The 17,126-nt window shown below is 43.0% G+C and overlaps 1 protein-coding gene across 5 annotated transcripts in view; it reads left to right on the top strand.

Annotated features, from left to right (window-relative positions):
• Nucleotides 1-17,126, top strand: part of LOC134345842 (uncharacterized) — a 90,061-nt gene that overhangs the window by 13,516 nt on the left and 59,419 nt on the right. For all 5 annotated transcript variants that reach the window (XM_063047136.1, XM_063047137.1, XM_063047138.1 and 2 more), the window contains exons 3-4: nt 10,188-10,286; nt 14,758-14,856. In XM_063047136.1, coding sequence (XP_062903206.1) covers nt 10,188-10,286; nt 14,758-14,856 — 198 coding nt within the window. The remainder of the gene's footprint in view (nt 1-10,187; nt 10,287-14,757; nt 14,857-17,126) is intronic.

Here is a 17,126-nt window from a genome sequence, read left to right on the forward strand (position 1 = left end):
TACAAAAAGTGTTTACAAGCTGTGATACTTGCCAAAAGGGGTGTTACAAAGTACTGCCATGCAGGGTGCCCAAACTTTTGCTTTGGGGCCTTTTCCTTTTTCGTTATTTTGAATCTGTAAAAGATGGAAATAAAAAGTTTTCTTCCTTAAAAATATTAAAGTAATTTGTCATCTTTAACTTTATGCCTTTTGGAAATCAGTTCATCTTTTACTCGTTTAGCTATGCACAGTAACAGAAATTTTGACCAGGGGTGCCCAAACTTTTGCATGTATGTGTGTAAATATAGCTCCCAAACTATGTTGAGCTTGGGGAAACAAAGGCTTAGAGTCTTGATATGGTAAAGTAGGAAAGTTCAATTCATCCACGGAATGAATGATAGGAGAGAGATATTTGTAATCCAGGGTGAAACGTAGAGAAAAGGTGGTTACGTCGAATTTAAACGAAAGTATCGTCGTTGAAGATCTTGTCTGTCATATCATCCCAAATCCATGTATGAGTTATCACCAAAAGTGACCTGTCACAGGGATATCGTCTTCAAGTGGTTGCCGCACAACATACCCAGGCAAGGGTTAACATATAAGTGGTCTCCACAGGATATTCCGAAAAATCCACTCCTTTGGATTAGACAAAGTGACAGTCCCATATTTGTTGTGCACCATGTGCCGATATTTAACCCAATCTTTTTGGCTTAAAAGAGTTTCAAACCATCGTAGTGACCATCTGAAGTTTCAGCAGCTGGTCTCCTTTTTTTCTCCTCCCCCTCTCCCCCTCCCCTGTCAGTAGTGTCAGCTTGTGACTGACATCATAGCCCCGCCTCACTTAGGTGCTCTTAAAGTGACAGTCCACAGTAAACGAAACCTGCGGGTTCCTAACAGTACAATCCCGAGCTCACATCCCTGGAGGTCCTGCCCTTTTAACTTAGCACCTAACTCCCTTTGCAGAACCTCATCACTCATCCTACCCCTGTCGTTGGTACCTAAATGGACCACAACTTCTGATGGTTCACCCTCCCACTTATGAATGCTGAGGACTCGAACTGCGATGTCCCGCACCCTGGCACCCAGGAGGCAACATTCCATCTGGGAATCTCATTCTCACCCACAGAACCTCCTTTCTGTTCTCATGATTAACAATTCCCCTATCACCATAGGTCGCCTCTTCTCCCCACTTCTCTTCTGAGTCACAGAGGCAGACTCAGTGCCAAAATCCAACTGTTGCAACTTTCCTCTGGTAGGCCATCCCACAACAGTATTCAAAGTTAAGTATTTATTGTTCAGGGGATGGCCACAGGGGTACTTTGCTCTGGTTCCTTAACCCCTTTCCCCTTCCTGATTATTACCCACTTTCCTGTGTCCTGCACCTTGGGTGTAACTACCTCTCCATATGTCCTGTCTATCACCCCCTCAACCTCTCGAAGGATCCGGATTTCATCCAGTTCCAGCTCCAACTCCTTAACGCGGTTTGCTAGAAGCTGCAGCTGGGGGCACTTTTCACAGGCGTAGTTGTCAAAGACACTGAAGGTCTCCCTGCCTTCCCAATCCCACAGGAGGAGCTTCCACTATCCCGCCTGGCATCTCTACTGTCCTAACTGTGCAAATGTAAAGGGAGGAGGGAGGATGTTCTCTACCTACAGCTTTGTTTTTGCCTTCTCTGACTGAAGCCTCAAAATGTCCACTCTGACTCTGTCCACTCTGATGGTGGCTGCTCTGCCTGCCCCTGCCTTCCTTTAATTTGTTCTTGCTAATCAATCCCAAATGCCGCCTGGCCGCTACTCAAAGCCCTACAAAACTGCCACGAGTTACTGCCTTTAATAGTCGATAAGTGAACCTGAGTGAATTATATCCTCTCTAGCTTTTGATCTCTCTGACTGGTTGCTGGTCAAAGATATCTTGCCTTTATCCTCAAATGAGGCTATAGTCAGAAGTGGAGATAAACTAGCCTAAACCTCTCTGCTTTTTTCACCTTCACCCCCAAAACTTTAAGGTGTTATATAAAACTAATCTCTGTGATCAAGACTTGTCAACCTCCTCTTTTATCTCCAGGAGTTCTGTGTTGATTCTCATCTGTAACAGTTGCATGTCTACTTGCCAGTGTATAAATTTGAACAAAATGGATTTAGTGTCGGAGTAGTGGAAGTGGGTGCTGGAGGATAGGCATAGAACAATGGACTGAATGGGCTAGACTATGCAGATGAATAGTTTAGCACATACTAGATGGCCAGAGAGCCTATTTCTGTACTGTGGTGTTCTATGACTCTGTATCTCAGAGTGGTATATAGTGAGATATGATTTACTTTGAACTTTGAGTCTATGACACTGACACCACGACAGCACGGCAGTCAGTGCAAAACTATTACAGCTCGGGGCGTTGAAGTTTGGGGCTCAGTCCCAGCATCCTCTAAAAGGAGTTTCTACGTCCTCCCCCATGGAATGAGTGGGTTTTCTCCCACAGTTCTAAGATGTACCGGTTATGAGGTTAATTGATCATTTCAAATTGTCCCATGATTAAGCTAGGGTTAAATCGGGTTGCTGGGCAGCATGGCTCGAAGGGCTGGAGGTTCTGTTCTGCGCTGTGTCTCTAAATAGAATAAACCATATTGTTCTATCAGACCATCCACCACGGGGAGAAAATGGTAGCATATGAAAAGTCAAATTTGTAGTGTCTTAAAGACGAAACATGAGGATTGGCACAAAATATTCTCCCGATGTCTCTTTAATGGGTGTTTAATCTCTGATGGTTTCAAGGAGAACAGGGAGAAATAGGGAAATAAGACTGAGACCAAGAATGGATCGACTATGACCTTACTGAGTGGGAAAGCAGGTTTAAGGAGTATACTTCTTACTTTGGGGTTTCTTTTGTTTCTCTCTACCTTCAAGCTAATGAGTTGTATTTTTTTAATTTCAAGGATGATCATTCATAATAAAAATACAGAACAAAATGTATAAAAGCTTTTACAATGATGGTCAATACATTCAGTGGTGTTAACAATTCCTTTTAAATTATGGTATCATTGCCACTTATGTGGTCCTCTGGGGTGATATATCTATATATGAGGGGCTTCAACACCCATCTCAGCCCCTCCATGTGTAGCAGCAGTAAAAGCCCAGACTGTGGACCTTTCCCACAGAGCTTTTGTGTTGGCTGCACCGACCTTCAGCAGATCCTTCAGCATCTACTCCTTGCCAGCTGGCAGCATTCCTCTACGGCATCTCAATGTGCTGCCAGATCCTCAAGTTTTGGGCAGACTTTCACTAAGGTTATTCCACCGGCAGTTGATGAGAACATAAGAAATAAGAGCAGGAGTAGGCAATCTGGCCCATTGAGCCTGCTCCACCATTCAATAAGATCATGGCTGACCTGACCATGGACTCATCTCCACCTACCCGTCTTTTCCTCATAACCCTTAGTACTATGCAAAAAGCTATCCAACTTTGTCTTAAATATATTTACTGAGGTAGCCTCCACTGCTTCATTGGGCAGAGAATTCCACAGATTAACCACTCTTTGGGAAGAGCAATTCCTCCTCATCTCCGTCCTAAATTTAGTCCCCCAAATCTTGAGGCTATGTCCCCTCGCTCTAGTCTCACCTACCAGTGTAAGTAACTTTCTTGCCTCTGTCTTATCTATTTTTTTTCATATATTTCTATAGGATCTCTTCTTATTCTTCTGAATTCCAGTGAGTACAATCCCAGGCAACTCAATTTCTTCTCATAGCCGAACCCTCAAATCTCTGGAATCAACCTGATGAACCTCCTCTGTACTGCCTCCAAAGCCACTATATCCTTCCTCAAGTAAGGAGACCAGAACTGCACATAGATGTGGCCTCACCAGTACCCTGTACAGTTGCAGCATAGCCTCCCTGCTCCCTAATGTTCGTCTTGGTTTGTGACCCTTGCAAAAAGCCCAAAGATCAGAAAGTCATTTGTTGTGCTGCAGCTTGGGATGAAAAGGACTTTTGCATCTGTCTCCACACCCTCTGAGCAAATCCTCTGCAAAGAGGTGTGCGACTGTCTGTTTCCCACCACTGCTGTCCCAAGGGGTGATATTTTGGCTGTCACAGGAAGGCTCTGACTGTGATAAAGAGATGCAAGTATCCATTAGCTGGCTCAAAAATTCAGCTTGGTTGGGAGAGGTTTGGAAAGCAAATGGACACGTGACTATAGGTCACAGCAATCTGTACTGTCACTATGGAGACTGGGATCATTTAAACTGCTCCTGTCTTCACAGTAAGCCGAGGGCACTGAAAAGTTCATCTAAGAATTTCAGTAATTAATTAATTTCAGTAGTGATCTCCAGAGATTCTTTAAATTTCTGTAAACAGCGTTTGACAACTGGAGTTCCACTCCTGATTAAGGAAGGAACTTGAACACCTCTAAAGAAAAACTAACCAATCAAATATAATGTTACTTTTCCTTTGGGCTGAAATATTTGTAGGAAATTAGATGAATTTTATGTTTAAAATAACAGAAAAGAGCATTACCATTTCTCCATCCTTATGTGTACAGGATTATACTGTAATGTATTAAGCTGCTTAAGCAGATCTGCACTGTATTAAACCATGAGAAAGCATTAGACCATGAAGTGGGGAGAGGAAATCACACAGATGCTTTCAAAATCATTTTAGTAAAAAAAAAGGTTTATTCAGTAGTCTTAAGCCTCTGTGTGTCTATAAGCAGGAATGCCCAGGTCTACAGAAAGTAGTGGACACAGTCCAGTTCATCACTGGCAAAGCCCTTCCCACCATTGGACGTATCTACAAGAAACACTGCCACAAGAAAGCAACATCCACAATCAAGAATCCTCACCATCCAGGCCATGCTCTTCTCACAACTGCTATCAGGAAGGGGGTACTGGAGCCATGGGTCCCACACCTCAAGGTTCAGAAACAGTTATTACCCTTCAAACATCAGGCTCCTGAACCAGCTTGGTCAACGTCACTCACCTCAACACTGAACTAATTCCACAACCAATGGACACACTTTCAAGCATTCTACAACTCCTATTCTCATAATATGTTTATCTATCCATCTATTTATCTATTTGAGAGCTGAGAAACAATGCTAAGAGGTAAATGAATGGCAAAGAATGCAAGGACAAAAAGATGGCACCTCTGAAATATCACATAGTTAATATAAGGAAAATTCCCTAGATAGAAAGAAACTAGTTAATAGCCTACTTAATTAAAACAATGACATCACATGGGTAATATGCTAATACTTAGCCAATAAAAAAATGACAAAGGTGACAAACCAAGCAACATGCACAAAATGCTGGAGGAACTCAGCAGGCCAGGCAGTATCCATGGAAAAGAGTAGCAGTTGAAGTTTCAGGGCAAGACCTTGAGCTTTTGTGCATGTTGATTGGATTTCCAGCAAGAGCAGATTTTTTCATCAAAAGTGATAAACTGTTAGCTTAACTGCTATAATGCTTTCTGGCAGTAAGTAAGGATGAACCACCACATATGGTGAAAAATACATGAGTTTGTTCAAAGGCACAAATCTTATAAAAAGTGTTATATATAAAAAAAAATGGTGTCCAGCAACTCCTTCAGTACACTGATGTGATGAAATAGAATAGTACCACACAGGAACAGGCTTCAACCCATAACATGGTGCTGAAGGAATTAAATTGGTAATCAAGTGACTAACTAAATTAATCTCTTCTGCTTACACAATGCCCATATCCTTCCATTTTCCTCACGTTCATGTGCCTACGTAAATATCTCTTAAAAGTCTCTAATGTTTCTGCCTCTACCACCATTCCAGGCAATACAATCCATTCACCCACCACACTCTGTACAAAAAAAACTTGCCCCTCATCTCCTTTGACATGACCCCCTCTCACCTTAAATGCATGACCTCTGGCATTAGACATTTCAACCCTTGGGAAAAGGTACTGCCTGTCTAATTTATCTGTCCCTCTCACAATCATATAAACCTCCATCAGGATCTCCCCTTAGCCTCAGTTGCTCCAGAGAAAACATCCAAATTTGTCCAAACTCTTGCCAGAGCACATGACTTCTAAACCAGGCAGCATCCTTGTAAACCTCTTCTGCACCCTCTATAGTATCAACTTCCTTCCTACAATGGGGTGATTGATACTGAATGCAATACTCCAGCTGAGGCCTAACTAGAGTTTTACAAAGCTGCAACATAACTTCCTGACTTTTGAACTCGATGTCTTGACTAAAAAAGTCAGGCAGACCAAATGCCTTCTTAACCACTCTGTCAACCTGTGTAGCCACTTTCAGGGATCAATGAACTTGGACACCAAGATCCCTCTGCTCATCAACACTGTTAAGGAACTTGCCTTTAACAGTGTACACTTGACCCACTAAAGCGTAACACTTCACATTTGGCTGGATTAAATTCCATCAACCATTTCTCTGCCCATATCTGCAACTGATTAATAACCCATTGTATTATTTGCCAGTATTCTACACTGTCTACAACACAAATCTTTTTATCATCTGCAAACTTACTAACCCACCCATCTACTTTCTCATCCAGGTGATTTATATACATGACAAACAGCAAGGGTCCTAGTACATATCGCTGAAGAACACCACGGATCACAGACATCCAGATAGAATAAGTTCCTTCGACCAATACCCTTTGATTCTATGGGCAAGCTGTTTCTCAATCCAAGCAGCCAATTCACCATGGATCCCATGCATATTAATCTTCTGGATGAGTCTCTCATGAGGGACCTTGTCAAAAACCTTACTTAAATCCATGTAGACAACATCCGCAGCTCTACCTTCATTACTCACCCTTGGCAACTCTTCAAAAACCTCAGTCAAGTTAGTAAGACATGACTTGCCTCGCACAAAGCCATGCTGGCTCTCCCTAATTAGGCCATGGTTTTTCAAATGTTCATAAATCCTATCCCTAAGACTTCTCTCCAGTAACTTCCCTTCCACTGATGTGAGACTCACTGGTGTACAGTTTCCAGAATTGTTCCTGGTTCCCTTCTTGAATAAGTGCACAACATTAGATACGCCCAGTCCTCCGGGACCTCACCTGTGTCTAGAGAGAACATGAAGATATTGCTCAAGGTCCCAGCAGCCTCTTCTCTTGCTTCTCTCAGTAACCAGGGTTATAGCCCATCAGGCTCTGGGGTCTTAGCCACCTTAATGCTCTTTAATATATCCACCCTTGTCCTTCCAACTTGCTGGAACATACCTGTCCTTTACTCTGTGCACCTGGTCTTTATACACACTCCACATGTCAGATGTAGTCTTGGGCAAAATCAGCTATTCCCAATTAACTCTCCCTAATTCTTGCCTAATGCTTTTGTAATTCACCCTGCTCCAGTTTAATACTCTCCTGAAAGGTTCATACTTATCCTTATCTATAGCTGTCTTAAAACTTAAGGAGTTGTGGTTACTGTTCCCTAACTGCTCACCCACTGAAAGATCGGTCCGCTGGTCAGGCTGATTACCAGGTCCAGCACAGCCCCTCCTCTTGTTGGGCTATCTTATTGCAGACATCCCAACTCATTTCAGGGAGGTAGCATCATCAATTTGCGGGAGACTTCCGAGAGAGGTGGGATGTCTGCAATAGAGTAGCTCCTTAGCAGCTAGCCAGCTAGTTTAAATAACGTTAGCGATGCTAATGAACAAATGACACCTGTTAAACTCACCTCAACATGTCTTTTACAGTCTTAACCCACCATGGGCAATAGAAAACTCACTGTTGCAAACAGTGCAGCGAGCAACACTGTCATTATTTTGACCCCTATTAGGCAGGGGTACACTTTACTGTAGTCTGGAGTGACGTACGTTTTATATTTTTTTGGAACACTCTGCCATGGCGCACTCTCTCTCTCTCTCGTCGCTCACTCGCTCTCTCTCTCGCTCTCTCGCTTGCACACTCACTCTTTCACTCTTGCTTTCGCTGGTGCGTTCTCGCTTGCTCGCTCACTCTCGCTTGCTCTCGCTTTCTCTTGCTTTCTCTCTCGCGCTCTCTCTTGCTTTCTCTCACTCGCTCTCAAAAAAATTGATTTCCGTGGTATTGTATATAATTTGCAGGCATCAGGGAGCCACTATTAATATGCAGGAGAGGTGGGATGTCTGATATTGGTTTAATAAACCCTCCTGAGTGCACCTAATAAATTCTGCCCATCTAATCTTCTTGCACTCAGAAGGCCCCCATTTATATTATGGAAGTTGAAGTCCCCCATGAGAACAGCCCTATTGTTTTTATACCTTTCCTTAATCTGCCTACATATCTGTTCAAGAGTACTCCGGAGGCTATTGAGGGTTTGTAGTACAATCCTATCAGAATGATGGTACACTTCCTATTTTTGAGTTCTACCCATATAGACTCAGTGAATGAACCCTCTATATGTCCCCTCTAAATGCAGCTGTGATGTTGTCCCTAATTCATAGTGCAACTCCCCCACCTCTTTTAATTCCTCTCTGTCTTTTCTAAAACATTGAAACTCTAGGACATTAAGGACCCATTCCTGTTCCTCTCTCAACTAAGTCTCTGTGATGGCCACAACATCATAGTTCCATGTACTGATCCATGCTCTAAATTCATCACCTTTACCTTTACCTATAATATTCCTAGCATTAAAATACACATACTTCAAACTGTTCATCTTATCATATCTATGAGCTTTCTTCTTCCTGTTTTTACAGGCCCTAACATCTCCCTTTCTCTCCGTCCCTCCACTCTCTGATGTGGTGATCTGGTTCCCATTCCCCTGCCAAATTGGTTTAAACCCTCCCAAATAGCACTCACAAACCTCCCTCCCAGGTTCCCCTCTCGTTCAGGTGCAACAAAAGCCTCTTGTACAGTCCTCCCTATCCCAACCTGAGATCTTCAGACCCCTCAGTTAGAGGCAGGGGTCCATGGCATAAAAAAAAGTTTGGGAACCCCTGCTCACAGTCTCCCACTTGCACTATTACTATTTCGGAGAGAAACTCCATAAATGCTGGAATCTGGAGCCAAAAATTGGGAAAAAAAATTGCTGGGGGAACTCAGCAAACTGAGCAGCTTCTGAGGAAGCAGAGAGATGGTTGATGTTTCATGTTGAGACATTATATCAGGACTGTGAAATTTAAAATATACTACAAGTGCTGTAAGTATGAGGTAAAACAGAATGCTGGAAACACGCTGAGATGAATCATCATTTGTAGAGACAGAAAGCAAGTTAACTTTGCTTTATTTTTTGTTCATTAGAAACAACCAGATCTGACACAAATTGGCGAGGCTCATATCTCTGGCTGCTGAAATTAATATTGGCTTCAGAAGGCTGTGGCTTGCCTAAGCTGAAGATGAGATCTGTTTCTTGAGCTTAAATTGGGCTTCATTGGAGGGAGTGTGGGAGGCCAAAGACTGAGAGATCAGAGTGGGACTGAGCAGCTGAAATTAAAAGTTAGAAGCTCAGAATCTTGCTAGCAATTACCTTTTCTTTTAGTCAACCATTTCAGAAATCGAAAGGTTTCTAAAGATTAGTTTTATTTGACATACAAAAGTGAGATGCATCGTCTTGCGGCAATGACGAGCACAGTCCGAGAATATGCTGTGGGCAGCTCGCAAGGCGGCGCCACGCTTCCGGCGACAACATAACTCACTAACCCTAACCAATATGTTCTTGGAATGGGAAAGGAACCTGAAGCACCTGGAGGAACATGGTCATGAGGAGAACATGGAAACTTATTCCAGTGGTGGGAATCAAAGCAATATCACTGGTGCTTTCAAGATGACTGCTACACTTCCCCACTGCCTTTTTTCTATGATTAAACAAGCAAAAATCCATTTTTTGAAATTAACTGAAGTTTGTTGAAACTTTGTAAATTCTACATAAACAATAAAAAGGAGACTTACTTTAATTGCTTTCCCAAAATTACAGGTGTAGGGAAAACTCTACTTGATCTCTTTGTTCATTTTTCATTTCCTGAATTTGCACTGAATACTGCCAAAGAAGATTGCTCAGTGTTTCTCTCCTCCAGAACACTGTCAGGGCTTTGCTACCCTCTTCTGCAACCCACTCTCCCTCAGATGTCTGCATGCACCCACACGCTTAATTCCCTCCCAATGTCCCTTTCCCAAGTCCTAATATCCGTGGCATTGGCTTGGCGGCCCTTATTGCCTGGATACCATTAACTGGGGACAGTTGATAATGCAAAATGCAGTGCACTTTGAATATTTTTTAATTATATATTTTTTCTTAGATTGGAAGACTGTGTTGAAGACATTTGTCCAAACCAATTGTGTCCAAGTAGGAGCTGGATTTTTCTTTCACGTTATCACGGAACTGGTTTCAAAAACAGGTAAGACAAACCATTTAATAGATTTTCCTTCAACTGATGGTAAATTATTACTTAAAACTGTCTGATAAGGTCTAAAATATCCTCTACCTCCAATATTGGGTGGAGTGATTGTTGAATCATTTTGGTAAACCAGTCAATCAGACAATAACCCTTTTAGCATGTAGACTTGATGTGATCATACATTCTGGCCAAGATGGTGTCGAACTGCATCTCCATCGAGTTTGTGGGCTCGGGCTTAGTTTGTTTTTAGGTTCATTGTGTTGAATTCTGTTGTTTTTAATCCAGGATTCTTCTGGAAGTCAAGAAAGAGGTATAAAACATGTTGCTTCATGAAGGTTTTATGAACTGCTAATAGAACAAAGAGGAGAACTGATGCCCTCAGTTATCTGTTCGCGTGTAACTTAAGATTTTGTAGTTGGTTTCATGACTTTGGCCATTGTCTTAATTCAGTCTTGTGTAACACTTAATTCGTACATACTTTTTATTACTTTTACCGGACCCGGCTGATGACGTAGTGGCATCAGCGTTGGACTTGGGGACCTTTTCAGTTCGAATCCAGCTGGCTGCCCTGCACGCTTTCCACCCATGCTGGGCTATGAGCTGGTGATCTCTTTGGAAACTCACCCGGCAGAAGGCAATGGCAAACCACTGCTGTAACTTGCCTCGTACGCGGTTCCCCACTACGTCAGAGAGGCGTGGAGGGAAATCGTCCGCTAACCAGAGAAACTCCGGATGCGATGTACCTTTCTTTTACCGTGATCTCAAAATATTAGCAGATTGCAACCAAAGTTTAAATAGATATCCCTGCAAACAAAATAATAGATTGCAAGCAGTAGATTCACAACCAAAATTTCACTAGTTTACCATGCAACCAAAATTTCAATAGGTTGTCCTGAAACCGAAATATTATCTCATACCCTACCTACTTGTATGGCTGAGCTGATATTAATTTCAGTACTCATCTTGATTTTTACAGATCTGCTTTCTCAAAACAGCAACATAGTAGCTTCCTCATTCCAACCACCGTCTGATGATGTATTGAAGCTAGAGTTAGGTTTTCTCCCGGACAATTTGGAATTGGGAGAAGCTCTTACCTCCCTTGCTTAGGCATCAAAAATTACCACTTCATTTGAGATTCTTCCAAGTTCTTAGATTTTCACAACTATCCTGCCAACTACACCAAATTGTTGAGTTCTTTTGCTTTTAATCCAAGGTTCTTTCAGAGATCAAGAAGAAGGCATAAAACTTTTTGCTTAACAATCTTTTTATTAAGTGCTAATAGAGCAGAGAGAATTAAATATCCCAATAGTTGGAAAGATGTTGCAGTTGATTGTTAGGGATGAGGTTTCAGGGTACTTGGAGGCACATGAAAAAATGGGTCAAAGTCAGCATTGTTTCCTTCAGGGAAGATCTTGCCTGACAAATCTGTTGGAATTCATTGAGGAAACAGACAAAGGAGAATCAGTGGATGTTGTGTACTTGGATTTTCAAAAGGCCTTTGACAAGGTGGGACATATGAGGATGCTTAGGAAGATAAGATCCCATGGTATTACAGGAAGGGTACTAGCATGGAGAGAACATTGGCTGATTGACAAGGGTGAGAATGAAGGGAACTTTTTCTGATTGGTTGCCCGAGACTTGCGGTGTTCTGCAGGGATCTGTGTTGGCACTGCTTCCTTTTACATTGTATGCTAGTGATTTGGATGATGGAATTGATCACTTTGGGGCAAAGTTTGTGGATGACACAAAGATAGGTGCAGGGGTAGGTAGAGTTGAGGAAGCAGAGAGTCTACAGAAGGACATAGACAGATAGGGAGAATGGGCAAAGAAGCGGCAAATGGAATATAATGAAGGGAAGTGGATGAAATTTGGCAGAAGGAAGAAATGCATAGACTATTTTCTAAATGGGGAGAAAATTCAAAAATCTGAGGTGCTAAGGGACTTGAGAGTCCTTATGCAAGTTTCCCTAAAGGTTAACTTGCAGGTTGAATCAGTGGTAAGGAAGACAATTGCAATGTTATCAATCATTTTGAGGGGACGAGAACGTAAGAGCAAGGATGTAATGCTGAGGCTTTACAAGTCATTGGTCAAATTGCACTTGGAGAATTGTCAGCAGTTTTGGGCCCCTTGTCTTAAGAAAAGATGACTGGCACTGGAGAGTATCCAGAGAAGGTACACAAAAATTATTCTGGGAATGAAAGTGTTAACATATGAGGAGCATTTGATGGCCCTGGGCCTGTACTAGCTGGAGCTTAGAAGAATGAGTGAGGATCTCATTGGAACCTATCGAATATTGAAAGTGCAAACACGAGGAAATCTGCAGATGCTGGAGATTCAAGCAACACACACACAAAAAAATGCTGGTGAACGCAGCAGGCCAGGCAGCATCTATTGAAAGAGGTACAGTTGACGTTTCGGGCCGAGACCCTTCGTCAAGTTTCAGATCGAGTTGATGTGGAGAGGATGTTTTCTATAGTGGGGGCATCTAAGGCCAGAGAACACTGCCTCCAAATAGAGTGACATCCATTTGTAACAGAGGTGAGGAGGAATTTCTTTAACCAAAGAGTGGTGAATCTATAGAATTTATTGGCCAAGACAATGGTGGCTAAGTCATTTGGATATTTAAAAAACAGATTGATAGGTTCACAATCAGTCAGTTCGTCAATGGTTTCAAGGAGAATGTAGGATAGTAGGATTGAGAGGGATAATAAGTCAACCATGATGGAATGGCGGAGCAGATTTGATAGGTGGAATGGCCCAATTCTAGAAAACAGTGATCTAGATCACATTACAGGCCCTCTGGCCCACAATGTTGTGCTGACCATGTAACCCACTCTAGAAACTGCCTAGAATTTCCCTACTGCAAAGCCCTCTAGTTTTCAAAGCTCCAAAGAGTCTCCTAAAAGACCCTATTGTATCCGACTCCACCACTGTCACCAGCAGCGCATTCCACACACCTACCACTCTCTGTGTGAAAAACATACCTCTGACATCCCCCTTGTACCTACTTCCAAGCACCTTAAAACAATGCCCCCTCGTGTTAGCCACTTCAGCCTTGGGCAGAAAAAAACCTCTGCTCCTATATCTTATGGTCTGAGGAGAAGGTAGCCTGAAGACCCACACTTGATGATGTAGGAGCAGTTTGCCCTTTGCCTTTTGCCATCAGTTCATGTGAACCCATGAACATCACTTCACCTACTTCCTTCTCTTTCAGCACCACTCACTGTATCTTTAACATAATTCTTATTGTAACATATTTATTTGTATTGCACTGTCCGCCTCTGCAAGCAACAAATTTCACGACATATGTTGGTGATAGTAAACCTGTTTCTGACATATCATGTCAGATTAAATAGCAATATATAAAAATTCCAAATCTTCCAGGCAGGAGTTGGGACTGATTTTCAAAGCACGATCCTTACATGAATAAAACAATTGGTGGTAAGCATTTGCAAGTTACTGACAAGCGACTGCAAATGATACAATTTTCATGAAGGTGGCCCCATTGTAAATGTCAAACTCTTCCACAGTGGCCTCAAGGGGCATTCCTCAGCATATCAAAGGTCTTCCTCAACATTTCAGGGATAAATGCTGCTAAACTCACTCACAATGCATGGCTTGTTAGCACACACTGGATTGAGACTGGCCATTGCCAAGAGACCAAACATTGAAGAGTAAAATAAAATGGGAAACAAAGCATAAAAGACATTGATTATCTCTAATCGATTATGCAAACATAATTTAAGGTGTGGGGTTGGAGCGAGAGAGAGAAGGGGAGGGTGGAATTCGTTGCAGCTGTGGAGGCCAAGTCTTTATATACATTTGAGACTGAGATTGATAGATTCTTGATTAGTCAGGGCATGAAGGGATTCAGAGAGAAGGCAGAAAATTGGGACAGAGGGGAAAATTGGATCAGTCATGATGAAATGGGGGAGCAGACTTGATGGGCCAAATGGCCCAATTCTGCTCCTGTATCTTATGGTCTTATGGAGAGGGGTTGGGGGTTGATATATATCAGGACTGATGAAAGGTCTCAGCCCAAAACATCGACTATACTCTTTTCCATAGACGCTGCCTGGCCGGCTGAGTTCCTCCAGCATTTTGGGCTTGTTGCTAAGCAGACTAACAGCTTGCCCAGATAGATGGGCTGAATGGCCCATGTCTGTGCTGTAGAGCTCTAAGAGTCTATGACACCCACAAAAGAAGACTGAAGGGTCTTGACCCAAAGTATTACTGTCCAGTTCCTTTTTTAGATGCCGCCTGACCTGCTGAATTCCTCCATTGTTTTGTGTGTGTTGAAACTGTTACAGTTACACAAAGTACGGCGACCGTAGACAATGAGGTCTTCCATTTGCTTCTTAATCTGCCATCCTCTATTATTTGAATACTGTTAACATGAAACAAATCACAAAATTAAATGTGGTGCAGGAATGGAAATTATATTAAAATGTATTTTTAACTTTTCCTTCAGATTGGAAGGATTTATTGACAACTTTCGTCTGTGTCTGTTGTATCCAAGTTGGAGCTGTAGTTTGCTTTCTTTCTATAACGGAAGTTGTTTCAAAACCAGGTAATGTAAGTTGTTTTACATATATTTTTAACATATCTGATAAAGCCATTACTCTGCCTTGAAGCTTTTCTGCATTCGATAAATATAAAATATTTTATTTTTATTTAGATATACAGCATGGTAGCAGGTCCTCGTGGACTTATGGGCCTGCACTGCCCGATTAGACCAGTGTGACTAATTAACCTACTGAATTCCAGTTCAATTATCATTCAAGCATACATGAACACAGCCAAACAAAAGTTACTCCAGGGCCAAGCTGCAAAACACTCATACACAACACAAGGCACATATAGCACGTATCAAATAGTGTGTTGTGATAGTCTGCAGGCAAACACAATATGCTTGTCTTCTGCAGAGTAAACGCTTGGGGTGCAACACCGACTCCAACGCCTCTTTCCTGGGCAGCTGTAAGCAGGTGACACTGTGGCTTGAGGCCTAATCCTTGTTATGACTGAGGCCTCACAACTCCCCTGCCGTATGCCAGTCAGACTTGCAGCATTCCACATTAACAATGTCCAACAGGGTCTTGTGGTCACAAGAAAAGCAACTAACAGGAACACTCGGTGTTAAGCCTGGTTTATACTTCTGCATCAACGCGTCGCCGTAAGGTCTGCGTCGCCGCAAACCCTACACGAGAGCTTGCGTTGCTGCGACGCGCACCTCTCCCAAAATGTGACCGCGCGTCGCGGCAACGCAGACTGCAACAGCTGTGATTGGTCCACTTGGTAGCATCGCATTTCCTCCTACGCTGCAATAGCTCCCCATTGGGCGACTGAAGGGCAGGGAAGGAACTCTGGCTGCAATGCTTTCCATAAAGCTTTACAGACCTCCGAAATTATGGGGGACGCATTTCACTTTTACGAAAAAAGACGCTCGCGTCTTGTTTACCCCGAGAAAGACTACCATGACCATGAAGCCTTGCATGGGCAGATGTGTGCGCATGCGTGACATGCATGAATTGCAGAGTGACGCAGACACACCAACGCACAAGTATAAATGCTCACAACGCGCATAGGCCACTTGCATAGGTTACGGCGTCCAGTTCACGCAGAAGTATAAACCAGGCTATTCGTGCACTGACTCCTCTGGAGCCTCTCTGACAGCAGGCAGCACCATGATCCACACCAAGTCCAGCTCCTTCAGTTTCTCCATCAATGAGCAGCTCCCTGCTGGGGTGACCTGCAGTACTTTAAGTTCTTAATGTTCAGCAGGGTCTTGCAATTCTAAAAATAACATTTAAAAAAAATAAATAACACCTTTGGTTGATGCCGAAGAAGCCACTGCAATTAAACGCACCGCCATCTTATTGGAAGTCTTTGGAATGTGGCAGTAAACCAGAGCAAACAGAGGAAACCCATGCGATAAAATGGAGAACATACTAATTCCTTACGGGCAATGGCGGGAATTGAACCCTGCGCACTGGTGCTGCTGCCCCTTGAAAATATGAACCATCCTCCACAGTTGCATAACTTGTAGACTTCCTGCCTCACAGTTTGTTACCTGACCTCTGAAAGGTGAGGCCGAGTTCAAGGTCGAAGAGTGTGGGTGCGAGACGAGGTCAGAGAGAGGTCCAGGCAGGTTCGCGGGGGAGTTGGAGCAAGGTGGAGGCATATTCGAGATGAAGTCAGAATGAGGTCAAGGTACGTTCAAGAGGGAGTTGGAGTGTGTGAAGCAGAGGAAGCTGGGAGAGAAGTTTGATCAATCTAAGCACCAGGCTGATTTGGAAAGGGCATTTAGGGCCAGAACGTGGTGGTGAGTCCAGGCCCAGGGCACACTGAAGTGACAGGTCCTGGGTCCTAGAGTGAGAAATCACCTGATGGTTGGATGATTTAAACACCAGGCCAGATAGATTGAAAAGGCCAGATGCTGGGACCAGAAACAAGGGCTGGACTGGTTCTGCTCTCTGCTCCATGACATTAACTCCACTCTGTGCTGGGCTGAGGCTGTGGGCCTGCTCTGGCCTCTCCAGGCTTCGTGTCTCAACGGCCTTCGTGTCTCAATGCTATTTGCTTGCTTTTATTGTTTGCATGAGTTGTTTATTCTCATTCATTCTCTCTCTCTTCTCACACACACACACACACACACACACACACACACACACACACACACACACACACACACTGGGTGGTTGTCGGGTTTTTATATGGGTACTTTTGGGTTTTTGTTCTGTGACTGTAAGGAGACGAATCTCAAGGCTTTATAATGTAAACATGTTTTGATAGTAAATGTACTTTGAACTTTGAGCTCTTTCTGGAGTTTAGAAAAACGTA

Source organism: Mobula hypostoma, chromosome 4 (assembly GCF_963921235.1).
Source record: "Mobula hypostoma chromosome 4, sMobHyp1.1, whole genome shotgun sequence".
In the NCBI taxonomy this organism is placed as follows: Eukaryota; Metazoa; Chordata; class Chondrichthyes; order Myliobatiformes; family Myliobatidae; genus Mobula; species Mobula hypostoma.